We start from the raw sequence: 13,613 nt of genomic DNA, 5'->3' as shown, positions 1-13,613 counted from the left end.
AAAACAAAAAGCTTGGAAACCGCTAGTCTCCACCACCTATAATAACCAACGGGCATTATTACTCTCTCCAAATGGGATGAGGAAAAAACTACGCTAAGGCACACCATGCAGAAAATCTGCCGAGGCACAGGCCAGCGGGGTTTCTCTGCGAACGCAGCCGACGGCCATTTCCACAGCGGAGGCCGTCGTCGGTCCAGCGAGGTAAGAAACTTGTAGGACGCCCGGAACTCCCAGAGGGTTGGGCGTTCAAGGGTCAGGACCCCCGAGATGCAATTGTCCAAAGCGGTGGGTGCTCGTAGTCACCAGCTGGCGAGCCTCGGCTCGGGATCCCCCAGTGCACCACTCCGCCCCGCCCCGCGCCTAACGCCGGCTGGAGAGCGCGCGGCCGCAGGGTGGGCGCGCTCCCGCACGCGCGAAGGCCCGCGGCCCGGAGGCAGCCGGCAGCCAATGGGGCGGGGCGCCGCGCGCAGGGGGCGGGGCCGTGACGCGCCCTCCTCGTGACCCGGCTCTCGGCCTGCGCCCGCGGAAACCGGAAGCGGCGGCTGTCCGCGGTGCCGGCTGGGGGCGGAGAGGCGGCGGTGGGCTCCCTGGGGTGTGTGGGCCCGGTGATGGAGCCGGGCCCGACAGCCGCGCAGCGGAGGTGTTCGTTGCCGCCGTGGCTGCCGCTGGGGCTGCTGCTGTGGTCGGGGCTGGCCCTGAGCGCGCTCCCCTTCGGCAGCAGTCCGCACAGGGTCTTCCACGACCTCCTGTCGGAGCAGCAGTTGCTGGAGGTGGAGGACTTGTCCCTGTCCCTCCTGCAGGGTGGAGGGCTGGGGCCTCTGTCGCTGCCCCCGGACCTGCCGGATCTGGATCCTGAGTGCCGGGAGCTCCTGCTGGACTTCGCCAACAGCAGCGCAGAGCTGACAGGGTGTCTGGTGCGCAGCGCCCGGCCCGTGCGCCTCTGTCAGACCTGCTACCCCCTCTTCCAACAGGTCGTCAGCAAGATGGACAACATCAGCCGAGCCGCAGGGGTGGGTACAGGACCACGTCCGGGACTGTGGCTCAGGAGAGTTGGGAAAGGACGAGGGTGTAATGATGGTCAGCGCTGGGGGCCTCAGTTTCCCCAACAGTAAGAAAAAGGGGTTGGACTGAGTCTGTGGAGTTGGGGCATCAGAAAAAGGGGGTGGCATTATGGGGCTTGGGATTTGGGTTTTGCTTCCAAGAATGCTGTTGGACATCTTTGGTTCATATAGGTGTGATTGGTTTTCTTGGGGGTCCTGATTCCCCAACCCTCTTCCTCTTCCTCCACCCACTCCACCACGGCTTCTTCTCATCTTCACCTGGAGTTGCCAGGGAGGATCCTTTTCTGAAACAAGTGGGGTGGAGACACTGGTAGTGGTTAGAAATTTGAGCTTTGTAGCCAGAAATGTTCATGACCACCAACTTCTAACTATGTAACCTTGGATTAATTATCTTCTCAGAACCTTAATTTCCTCCTCTATAAAGTGGAAAGAACAGCTGCCTAATGCGGCTGTTGGAAGAATTAAAAGAGATATTGCCTGTGACTTCATCTTAGTGATGTGAACAGTCTGGAGCTAGCGGCCAGGACTCCAGTTCCACTCTGCTTATTAGCGGTATACTATGGGCAAGTTACTTACGTTCTCTGTGCCTGTTTACTAATCTGTAAAATGGGGATAAAAGGAGGTTTTAGAAAACAACACATAGTAATACCTCTAAGTAAATGGGAGGTAAATTTTTAAGAAATTGTAAGACTGCTCTTCATTCTTGGTACCTTAAGGGTTCTCTAGTTGTGTGGTAGCTGCTGTGAGGGACTTAATTTTAAAAAGAAAAACAGACAATTCCTGCTCCTAAGTACTTTATAAAGTTTAGACTAGGAAAAGATTAGAGTGTCAGGGTTGGTGGGAGTCACGAGGTGTGGGCCGGATATGCTTGGTAAAGGAAAAACATGAGGAATAACATTGGGATTGGAGAATGAGAAAGTTCCTCTTGTATTACGGGGACAGCAAGTAGTCTCATGAAAATGTGGTTGGAATTATTCCATAAATTTAAACTTGTCTAAACTTGTTTATAGTTGCACTAAATATAAATTTGTACCTAGTTGTATCCTGCTTTAAGTCAGCCTGTTATTTTTTAAAATAAATCTGTCATGGCTGTGTGCGGTGGCTCATGCCTGTAATCCCAGCACTTTGGGAGGCTGAGGCAGGGGGATCACCTGAGGTCAGGAGTTCGAGACTAGCGTGGCCAACATGGTGAAACCCCCGTCTCTACTAAAAATACAAAAATTATCCAGGCGTGGTGGCACGTGCCTGTAGTCCCAGCTGCTCTGGAAGCTGAGGCAGAAGAATTGCGGTACACGTCTGTAGTTCCAGCTACTCGGGAAGCTGAGGCAGAAGAATCACTTGAGCCTGGAAGGCCAAGGTTGCGGTGAGCCAAGATTGCACCACTGCACTCCAGCCTGGGCAACAGAGTGAGACTCCATCTCACAATAAATAAATAAATAAAAATAAAATAAAAATCTGTCATTTTACATAACTGGGGAATTTATTTGCATTAAATAAATTCTGTGGTCAATCTCTCTGTAAAGAGCATGTTTTTTTTTTTTTTCTTTTTTCTTTTTTTTCTGAGACAAGGTCTTGCTCTGTTGCCCAGGCTGGATGGAGTTCAGTGGTGTCATCTCGGCTCACTGCAATCTCCGCCTCCTGGGTTCAAGTGATTCTTCTGCCTCAGCTTCCTGAGTAGCTGGAACTACAGATGTGCACTGCCACACCTAACTAATTATTGTATTTTTAGTAGAGACAGGTTTCACCATGTTGACCAGGCTGTTCTCGAACTCCTGGCCTCAAGTAATCCACCCACCTCAGCCTCCCAAAGATTTGGGATTACAGGTGTGAGCCACCACACCTGGCCAAGGACATATTTTTGAGGTAAATAAATTCAGGCTTACATGTGGTATTTTCCAGGCACACTTCCATTGGGTATAGCAAGGAATATATATCTTACTATCACTTTAAAATAAAGTACCCAAGACATGTCCCTGTCAACTACAGCAGGATACGATATAGCATCATATTCAGTGTTGAGTGGTTAAGATGAGTTGTTTTAGGGTTCCATTTACTCTAAAGAGCAAGTGCTATTGTGGGCAGAATGGCCAGGGATCATGATGCAAAGTTTGGGTCTTTGAAGGCAGCAAATGCTTTTCTCATGTGTGTAGGTACTGTGGAATTAAAGAGAGGCTAAAAGTAGCACCTCAAACTCTAGGGTGCAGTATTATGGGCATCACCCAATCTGCATGTGAATTTCCATATGAATTCCCCACTACCCAAAGGAGGCTTCCCAGTGGGGGAGTTGTAGAAACCCCCTTCCTCTCCCTCAGATTCTACCAGCAACCTGGGTACCCAGCTCAACTCACCCTGATGTGAAAGGAAGTGGATAAACAGGTGAAAAGAGGCAGGGAAACTTTTTTTGTATTTTCTCTCCAACTCATCCTAGGCCTTGGTCTCGGCTCTCCTTATTTCCCCAGTAGAGCTGGATATGATTCATTGGCTCAAAAGTGTGACTTCTACAGTTCTGAGGTACTTTATAGATTTAAAAGGCTATATGGACTGGTTTGGGAGTTGAACCATCATGTATAATAATGAACTTATGAGGCCAGGCGTGGTGGCTCGTGTCTGTAATCCCAGCACTTTGGGAGGCCAAGGCAGGCAGATCACCTGAGGCCAGGAGTTCGAGACCAGCCTGGCCAACATGGTGAAACCCTGCCTCTACTAAAAATACAAAAAAAAAAAAAAATTAGCCGGGTGTGGTGGTGCGCAGCTACTCAGGAGGCTGAGGCAGGAGAATTGCTTGAACCCGGGAGGTGGAGGTTGCAGTGAGCCAAGATAGTGCCACCACTCTCCAACCTGGGGGACAGAGTAAGACTCTGTTGCAAAAACAAAACAAAACAAAACAAAAGAAAAACCTATGGAAAAATGTGTCATGAGTGAACTTGAAGGAATTAGTTGTCTCTTGGGGAGGTTTATTTATCCAGTGTAGTGTATTTTCTTTTCTTTCTTTTTTTTTTTTTTTTTTGAGACAGAGTCTTGCTCTGTTGCCCAGGCTGGAGTGCAGTGGCATAATCTCAGCTCACTGCAAGCTCCACCTCCCGGGTTCATGCCATTCTCCTGCCTTAGCCTCCCGAGTAGCTGGGACTACAGGCGCCCGCCACCACGCCCGGCTGATTTTTTATATTTTTAGTAAAGACGGGGTTTCACCATGTTAGCCAGGATGGTCTCAATCTCCTGACCTCGTGATCCGCACACCTTGGCCTCCCAAAGTGCTGGGATTACAGGTGTGAGCCACTACACCCAGCCTTTCTTTTTTTTTTTTTTTGAGACGGAGTTTCCCTCTTGTTACCCAGGCTGGAGTGCAATGGTGGGATCTCGGCTCACTGCAACCTTCGCCTCCCGGGTTCAAGCGATTCTCCTGCCTCAGCCTCCCAAGTAGCTGGGATTACAGGCGCCCGCCACCACACCTGGCTAATTTTTGTATTTTTAGTAGAGACAGGGTTTCACTATGTTGGCCAGGCTGGTCTCGAACTCCTGACCTCAGGTGATCCACCCGGCTCGGCCTCCCAGAGTGTTGGGATTACAGGCGTGAGCCACCATGCCCAGCCTATCCAGTGTAATGTATTTTGTTTGACTCAGACTCAGTCTTTTATTTAAATCAGTTTTTAGCAAGCACCTGCTATTCTTGAATATTGGGCTGGTAAAAGGATAAGAAGGAAAAGAAGGGTAAGATTCAGGCCTCAAACTATCAGTATAGTTAGGGGAAATAAAATACCTTATATGGGGAAATAGGAAGATATCAGTGAGTGTTATAAATTGTACCATAGCAATTTAGAGCAAAAGAGTGAAAGGAATGCCAAGTTAAAGGAGGGAACAGAGCCAGATGCAGTGGCTCATGCCTGTAATCCCAGCACTTTGGGAAGCCGAGGCAGGTGGATCGCTTGAGGCCAGGAGTTCGAGACTAGCCTAGCGAACATGGCAAAACCCTGTCTCTACTAAAAATACAAAAAATTAGCCAGGAGTAGTGGCATGTGCCTGTAATCCCAGCTACTCAGGAGGCTGAGGTGGGAGAATCACTTGAGCCTGGGAGGCTGAGGTTTCAGTGAGCCAAGTTTGCACCACTGCACTCCAGCCTGGGTGACAGAGCGAGACTCCATCTCAAAAAAAGAAAAAAAAAATGAGGAAACAGAGCAAGTCTGGTTCATCAGGGGAAACCTACAAGCTGAATCTCAAGGCATTCTTTCTACCCTTCTTTAGTGTGAATGGACATGGATTGAGAGAGGAAAGGAGTATAACAAGGAGAAAAAAAGAATCAAAGCCAGAAACTAGTAAGCTATTTATGTGGTACAGCAATATAATTAGTTTAACTATAATAGAATTCCCTGATAAGAATCCTAGGTTCTTGTCACTTCCTTTTAGAATTTCTGGGAGAGGGATTGCATATAGTTTTATTATCTCAAGGTGAAAAATACAGTGATTTCTGAAACCTGAATGATAGAACTGAGGGATTCCCTCTTCCTTAGAGTCATACTTTCTCCTTTTAGTTTAAACTGATAAGGACATAGTTTCATTGTGATTCAGCATTATCGGAATGGTCCTGAGGATGCTTTTGCCCCCTCAGATTCTGAATTGGTAGGCTCTGTCCTATTCTACTTGGTTTGTTTAAAATTTAGATCTATAGATCCATCCATCTACCTATCTATCTCTATCTATCTATGTATCTGTGTATCTTTGTGAAGTGCTAGTCATTTGGGTTATGTATTTGGTGAGTATTCAATATACTTTTACTGTAGATTATTAAATAATGAATTCTGAGGACTATAGGGAGAAAGCCAGAACATAGTGTAATAATCTATGTCTTTCATTAGAGATCAGAAAATGTAATATTTCTTCTGCATTCATTCAAAAAAATTATTGAGTACCTATTATGTACAGGTTGTGGTAGCTACTAGGGATATAGCGTGAATGAGCAGAGCTTGTAGTCTGAAGACAGACATTAAGCATCTCATTATACAAATAATTATTTAATTCATGTGTGATAAGTGTTGCTGATTAAAAAACCCAGATGCTACCAATGCATATGACAAGAGTGCTGATCTTGAGTATGACTGGGGGGTAGGTAGAATGGTCAGTGATTAAAGCAGACACCTACAATTTGAGAGAACACAGGCAGGGGAGGGAAGGTATACATGTAAAGAAATAGCAGGCACGAAGACTTGAGATGGGAAGGAGTTTGTGGTGTATTTGAGGTCTAGAACACAGCACAGTGAGCAAGAAGGAAACCCGTGGTCTGAGCCTAAGGAAGTACACAGGTGCCAGGTCATGTGGGCCTTGTAGGGTATGTTAAGGATTTTAGACTTTGATTTTAAAGCAGTATGATGTTATTGAAAGGTGTAATTGTGTGGAATGACATAATCAGATTTGTACTTTAAAAGGCTATGCTGGCTATGTGACAGAAAATGGAGAGGGTAGGGGCTGGGGAGGGTAGGGGAAGAAGATATGTGGGGAGATGAATTAGGAGACTGTTGCAGTGGTGTGAGAGACAGTGGTGTCTAGGCTATGTGGGGGCCATCATGATGTGGAGAAATGGGTAGATTTCAGAGATACTTAGGAGGCAGAAATTACAGGCTTGGAGGTTAATTGAATGTGGGGAGTAAGGAAAAGGTAGTGATGATTTCCAGGGTTTTAATACGAGCAGCTTAGTGAATAGAGTTGTCATTTACTGAGCTGGAGGGAGGAGTCTGTTTAATGGGCGAAGATCATTAACTCAGTTTTGAACTTGTTGATTTTGAGGTGTTTATGAGCTTTCTAAGTGGATCTATTGATTGCCTATGTGGTTGAATATACACATCTAGAGGACTGGACTGGAGATAACACCTTTGGGAGTGTCGGCATAAAAATGGCATTTGAAATTATGACATGGGTGAACATACCTGAAGAATGAGTAGGAACACTAAGAGTTTAACATTAAGTAGAGGGTAAACTCTCAAAGGTGACTGAGAAGGAAAAATTGGAGAGATAAAGAAAAATAAGGAGAGCATGATGCCCTGTAAATCAAGGAAAAGGGAAGGGGTGGTTATTTGTGTCAAATCCTGCTGAGAGAATTGGAGATATATCTGTCAACACTGGCAGTATTGGTGACACTAACAAGAGTGAATTTGATGGAGTCCTTGGGTACAAAAGTGAGATCAGAGTGGGTTGAACAGGGATTGGAAGATGAGGACATGGGAAGAGTGAACCTAGACAACTGCTGAAGAGTTTGGCCTTGATGGGGAGATAAGAAAGAGAGGTCACTAAAGAGCAATGTGGGACTCAGAGGCTTTCTTTCATTTCTCTTTCTCTCTTTTTTTTTTTTTTTAAACAGAGGCTCGCTCTGTCAGCCAAGCTGGAGTGCATGGCACAATCTCGGCTCACTGCAACCTCCACCATCCCAGGTTCAAGCGATTCTCCAGCTTCAGCCTCCCGAGTAGCTGGGACTATGGGTGTGCACCACCACACCCAGCTAATTTTATACTTTTAGAAGAGATGGGGTTTCACCAGGTTGGCTGGACTGGTCTCGAACTCCTGACCTTAGGTGATCTGCCTGCCTTGGCCTCCCAAAGTACTGGGATTACAGGCGTGAGCCACAGTGCCAGGCTGACTTTCTATCATTTATTTCCATTCCCCTGTCCCTCCATTCCTCTGTCCTGCCTTCCCTTCTTCCTTGTCCAAGATGGGAGAGAGCTGGAGATGTTTAAATGTTGATAGTAAGGGTCCTTTAGAGAAAGTGAAGATTCTGTAGGAGGGAGTGGGAAGCAGACAAGGTCAGTTTCCAGAAAAGGCAGGATAGATGGGATCTAGGGCATCCTCAGAGAGATGGGCCTTGAAAAGGACAGGTGCCTTCCCCACCTTAATGGGAGGGTAGAAGGAGAGGTTGCATGTAGGGGTAGGCAGGTTAGAGTTTCAGCTCGAAGGCTTCTATTATCCAGGAGGCTAGATCTTCTTTTGAGAGTAAAGAGTGGGAGAGAGATCAGAGTTTCTGGGAGAGTGGAGAGGATTTGAAATAGCTGTTGTAAAAAGGAGAGAATGAGCAGACAGAAAAGTGAGGGGTATGGTTTGGGATTATGGATTTACTGTGGAATTAATCTGTGTTGTTAATTTTTTGCCAGCAGCTCCTGACTTCCTGGGTGCAGGCATGATCAAAGGAAATGGCTGGCTTCAAGATGGTTAGGGTTCTGTTAAGTAGTTAGGATAGATTTGAGTATTAAGAGTTCTAAGTATAAGCAAGGACCATTGATTTTTTTGGTCACTTGGCGAGGTGTTGGGAATACAAAGATGTGACAGTTTCCATTTTAAAGGGACATCTGTCCAGAAGAGAAACCTAAACATATATAGGTGGATATCATGCTTTAAGAAACCATGCATCAGGGTAACGACGCATGGGTCCCACATTGCTCTTTAGTGACCTCTCTTTCTTATCTCCCCATCAAGGCCAAACTCTTCAGCAGTTGTCTAGGTTCACTCTTCCCATGTCCTCATCTTCCATTCCCTGTTCAACCCACTCTGATCTCACTTTCACACTCAAGGACTCCATCAAATTCATTCTTGTTAGTGTCACCAATACTGCCAGTGTTGACAGATGTACCTCCAATTCTCTCAGCAGGATTTGACACAAATAACCACCCCTTCCCTTTTCCTTGATTTACAGGACATCATGCTCTCCTTATTTTTCTTTATCTCTCCAATTCTTCCTTCTCAGTCACTTCTGATAGTTTACCCTCTACCCAGCTAACACTACCTATTTCATAGAGTTGTTATGAGGATTAAATAAGGAAATGCAGTTGGAACATTTAGAACTGGTAAGTACTAAGTAAGTACCTCATCATCGTTTGGATTATTAATCATTTCCTTTCTGTCCTCACTGTTGCCATCATCCTTTCATTATACCTGATCTATGGAAGTAGTGTAATGAGTCTCCCTGCCTCCTCACCCTACATATCACGGCCTAAAGATGTATTCCTCAAACTGCTTTTCATGACACCCTCCTCATAAATCTTAAAGAATTTCTCACTGACTAACTCTCATGACCCTCAAGGCCTCTCATAACCTTGTTCTAACTTAGCCCTTTAATAGCCCTACTTTCACAGACTACTGAATACTCTCCGAATACCACATAATCATTATCACTTTCACCCCATTATCATTTAATTCTTCTATTTTCGAATCCTCTTCTCTTCCTCAATATAGAGCTTAGTTCATATCCTGTGCTTCCTTCATGAACTCTTTCCTAATTTCTCAAAACTACATTGATATCTTCCTCAACCGAACTGTTCCACACATTGAACACTCATACAGGCTCTACTGTATTGATTTTTAAAATAGCCAGTCACCTACTTATGAAGATTCAGCTTAACCAACTAATGACACTTATCCAACTAAACCTACTTAGAGCACTTCAGGTTGGCAGCATGGTAGCTAGGTGAAATAGCATATATCAGTCACTGTGTGCCAGACAGTGTGCTGAGTGATTAATGTATGCTATTTCATTTAATACAGTAACTGTAGGACCCCTGATTTTGAAACTGAACCTTAGCGAGGTTGGGTCAGCTGCCCAAGGTCACTAGCTAGTGACCCAGGCTTGTATTAATACAATATTATTACTTCTACTTAAGAAGTGATAATAGGCCAGGCATGGTGGCTCATGCCTGTAATTCCAGCACTTTGGGAGGCCGAGGCAGGTGGATCGCCTGAGGTCAGGAGTTCGAGACCAGTCCGGCCAACATGGTGAAACCCCGTCTGTACTAAAAATAAAAATTAGCCAGGCATGGTGGCACGTGCCTGTAGTCTCAGCTGCTCGGGCGGCTAAGGCAGGAGGATGGCTTGAACCCAGGAGGCAGATGTTGCAGTGAGCTGAGATTGCGCCACTGCACTCCAGCCTGGGCGATAGAGTGAGACTCCATCTCAAAAAAAAAAAAAAAAAAAAGTGATAATAGAAAATTTTCTTCTATGGCTGGTATTGCTCAGAAGGTAATTCTAAAAAAGAGTCTTTTAAAATGTTTTGTTCATGGCCAGGTGCAGTGGCTCATGCCTATAATCCCAGCACTTTGGGAGGCCGAGGCGGGTGGATCATTTGAGTTCAGGAGTTCAAGATCAGCCTGGCCAACATAGTGAAACCCCGTCTCTACTAAAAACACAAAAATTAGCTGGGTGTGGTGGCATGTGCCTGTAGTCCCAGCTACCCGGGAGGCTGTGGCATGAGAATCGCTTGGACCTGGGGGGCAAAAGCTGCAGTGAGCTGAGATCTTGCCACTACACTCCAGCCTGGGTGACAGAGTGAGACTCTGTCTCAAATAATAATAATAATAAAATGTTTTGTTCAATTCACTATTTTAAAAGCAAGCACTCATTCAAATGTACCTTTTAATGGGATGACAAAACTAAGCTACAAAGAAGATAACCTTCCCAAAATGAACATCAGCAAATATTTTAAAGCAGAAATTCTTCCTTTTCTCCCTCTTTTCTCCTTTTTTCCATTTCTTCTCCCACATGACTGATCATTTGTTTCCCAGGAGTTACCACTCTCTTTTATTATTCATCACACTGTATAACTCCTTGTCTGTGTATCTGCGAGAGGTTCTCAAAGCCCCAGAATTGATGGCATTCTTTTATACTGTTTATATCCTCAGAACTTCAGGATTTTTATAGTGCCTAGTAAATAGTAGGAGTTAAATAACTTTGAAAGAATTAAGGGTCAGCAGGACTTAGTTCCTTGCTTGGGGCACGAGGGAAAGGAAGTAGATAAGGATCAAATGATTGGGGAACTTGGATTTATTATTTGCATAGCATGAGTTTCTTTCATTATTAAAATGATCTACAAAAGCGTATTTTTCCATCTGAGTACAAACTATTTAGATACAAAGATTTCCTTCCTTTGCAAGTGAACCTAGTACCAATAAATGTTAGCTGCTAATTACTTTATTATCATTGTTATTATTAATGTTAACATCTGATCATATCAAACAAAATGTTAAAAAGCTTATAATAAATGTTATTTTTGTAAGGTTTTTGCCTCAAGTTGTTTGCAAAGTCTAAAAATACTCAGATTGTATTTTTCTGTCTTCTTTTTGTTACAGAATACTTCAGAGAGTCAGAGTTGTGCCAGAAGTCTCTTAATGGCAGATAGAATGCAAATAGTTGTGATTCTCTCAGAATTTTTTAATACCACATGGCAGGAGGCAAATTGTGCAAGTAAGTAATTCTTTCATTTTCATGTTGCAGTTATGGTTCAGTAGTACAGATGTCAGATTTTATTTTAGTGAATTTTGGGATCTTTGAAGCTGGATAATACTTTTTATTGCTAAGTTTAAATAAACTGTCATGGACACCATGGTTTTTTAATGGCAACTGAGCAAATAGCGAAAGGCAGAAAAGTGTAGCAGTTACTATGAGCTTTGGGTTTAGACAGACTTGGGTTTGATTCTAAGCTCTGCCACTTACTAGCCCTAACCTACTAGCTGTCAGATATGGGAGAAAAACTTTGCCTCTTGGAAGTTCAGTTTCTTCATCTGTAAATTGGTGGTAATGATAGAACCTATCTTATATAGTCGCCTTGAGAATGAAATGAAATAAATTATGTAAAGCACTTAGCTCAATGCCTGACACGTATTTAGTGTTCAAGAAATGTTAACTGTTTAGTATAATAATAATTATGATGTTTACAGTAATCTGTCAAGTGGTGTGTGGCAGGCAGTGGGGTGGGATGATGACATCTGTTCTACCTTCTTTGCAGGTTTGTGTGTAATTGTGTAATAAAATAAGATCTATTTTTAGATATTCTTTGGAAAAATTAAAATCACTTCCAATTCAGATGATGTTTTGAATACCAACTATGTGCTAGGCAGTTCTTATTTTTCAAGTCTTATAATTTAATGAGTGAGAAAGATATATTTACAAATACAGCCTAGGACAGACACATAAATGCTTTAATAAAGTTATAGAGTCCTTGGAGGAAGAAGAAAATAAATCTTACTGGGGAGAATTTGAAATGACTTCCTGGAGGAGCTACCTTTTGAACCTAGGCCTGTACTATTGGACATGATTTCAATAAGTAGAGATGACGCCAGTGAGGCGGCTCACGCCTGTAATCCCAGCACTTTGGGAAGCCAAGGCAGAATTGCTTGAGCCCAGGAGTTTGAGACCAGCCTGGGGAACATAGTGAGACCCCCATCTCTACAAAAATATATATTTTTTAAATTAGATGGACATGGTGGTGTGTGACTGTAGTCCTAGCCACTTGGGAGGCTAAGGCAGGAGGATCCCTTGAGCCCAGGAATTCAAGGATGCAGTGAGATATGATTGTGCCACTGCATTCCAGCCTGGGCAACAGAGCAAGACCCTGTCTTAAAAAAAAAAAAAAAAGTAGAAATGAGAGAAGGACATTGCAGGTAGTGTCATGGGCAGAGGCACAGAGGTATAAAAGGGCAACAGATGTTCCAGGAAGCATAGTGGGAGGTAAAGTTAGCAAGGGAAAGTAGGACCTTGACTGATAGAGTAGTTTACTATTTGGGTCAACATTTTTTATACTGCTTAGAATATCACCATATTATTAAGAAGGGGTTATAGACCAGGCATGGTGGCTCACACCTGTAATCCCAGCACTTTGGGAGGCCAAGGTGGGAGAATTGTTTGAGCCTAGGAGTTCAAGACCAGCTTGGGCAACATGGCAAAACCTTGTCTCAACAAAAAATAAAAAATTAACTGGACTTGGTGGCATGTGCCTGTAGTCCCAGCAACTTGGGAGGCCGAGATGGGAGGTCAAGGCTGCAATGAATCATGATTGTGCCACTGCACCCCACTCTGGGCAACAGAACGAGACCCTATCTACAACAACAACAAAAAAAAAAAAAGAAAGAAAAGAAAGGCTTATATAGTATTCTCCTATTATGATTATATAGTATTCTATTAGTCATGGTTTCACTTGCTGTAGTTTCAGTTACTGCAGTCAACTGCAGTCCAAAAATATTAAATGGAAAATTTCAGAAGTAAACCATTTATAATCTTAAATTGTGTATGATTCTGAGTAGCATAATGAAATCCCATGCCATCCTGCTTCATCTACTTGGGCTGCGAATCATCCCTTTGTGCAGCATATCTATGCTGTAGATGCTGCCCCTCCTGTGAGGCACTCAGGAGCATCTTGGTTATAAGGTCAGCTGTCATGGTATGGCACTACTTGTGTTCAGGTAACCCTTAGTTTACTTACTAATTCTTTAATAATAGTAACATAATTATTAGTTTTTGTTTTTAATCTCTTACTGTGCCTAATTTATAAATTAAACTTTATCATGGGTATGATATAGAAAACAGAAAAAACCATAGTATATAGAAGGTTTGGTACTATACTAGAAAAAAAAACATAGAAATAGAAAAAAACATAGTATATAGAAGGTTTGGTACTATACTTGGTTTCAAGCATCCATTGGGAGTCTTGGAATATATCCCTTGAAGATAAGAGTTGACTACTGTATGTTGTAATATCTTTGGGATTTACAATGCACCTGGAATATTAAATGCATTGAGATTTTTTTAAAA

At 43.7% G+C, this 13,613-nt stretch overlaps 1 protein-coding gene across 1 annotated transcript in view; it reads left to right on the top strand.

The window, feature by feature from the left end:
• The first annotated feature begins 462 nt into the window (after positions 1–462).
• OSTM1 (osteoclastogenesis associated transmembrane protein 1) overlaps positions 463–13,613 on the top strand; it is a 32,244-nt gene continuing 19,093 nt past the window's right edge. Inside the window, exons 1-2 of the mRNA XM_031012492.3 lie at positions 463–1,010; positions 11,156–11,270. Of these exons, the coding sequence (XP_030868352.1) occupies positions 609–1,010; positions 11,156–11,270 (517 nt within the window). The 5' untranslated portion in view covers positions 463–608. The remainder of the gene's footprint in view (positions 1,011–11,155; positions 11,271–13,613) is intronic.

Source organism: Gorilla gorilla, chromosome 5 (genome assembly GCF_029281585.2).
Source record: "Gorilla gorilla gorilla isolate KB3781 chromosome 5, NHGRI_mGorGor1-v2.1_pri, whole genome shotgun sequence".
NCBI lineage: Eukaryota > Metazoa > Chordata > Mammalia > Primates > Hominidae > Gorilla > Gorilla gorilla.
The sequence above is the reverse complement of the archived record's forward strand: the minus strand, read 5'-3'. Positions and strand labels throughout refer to the sequence as shown.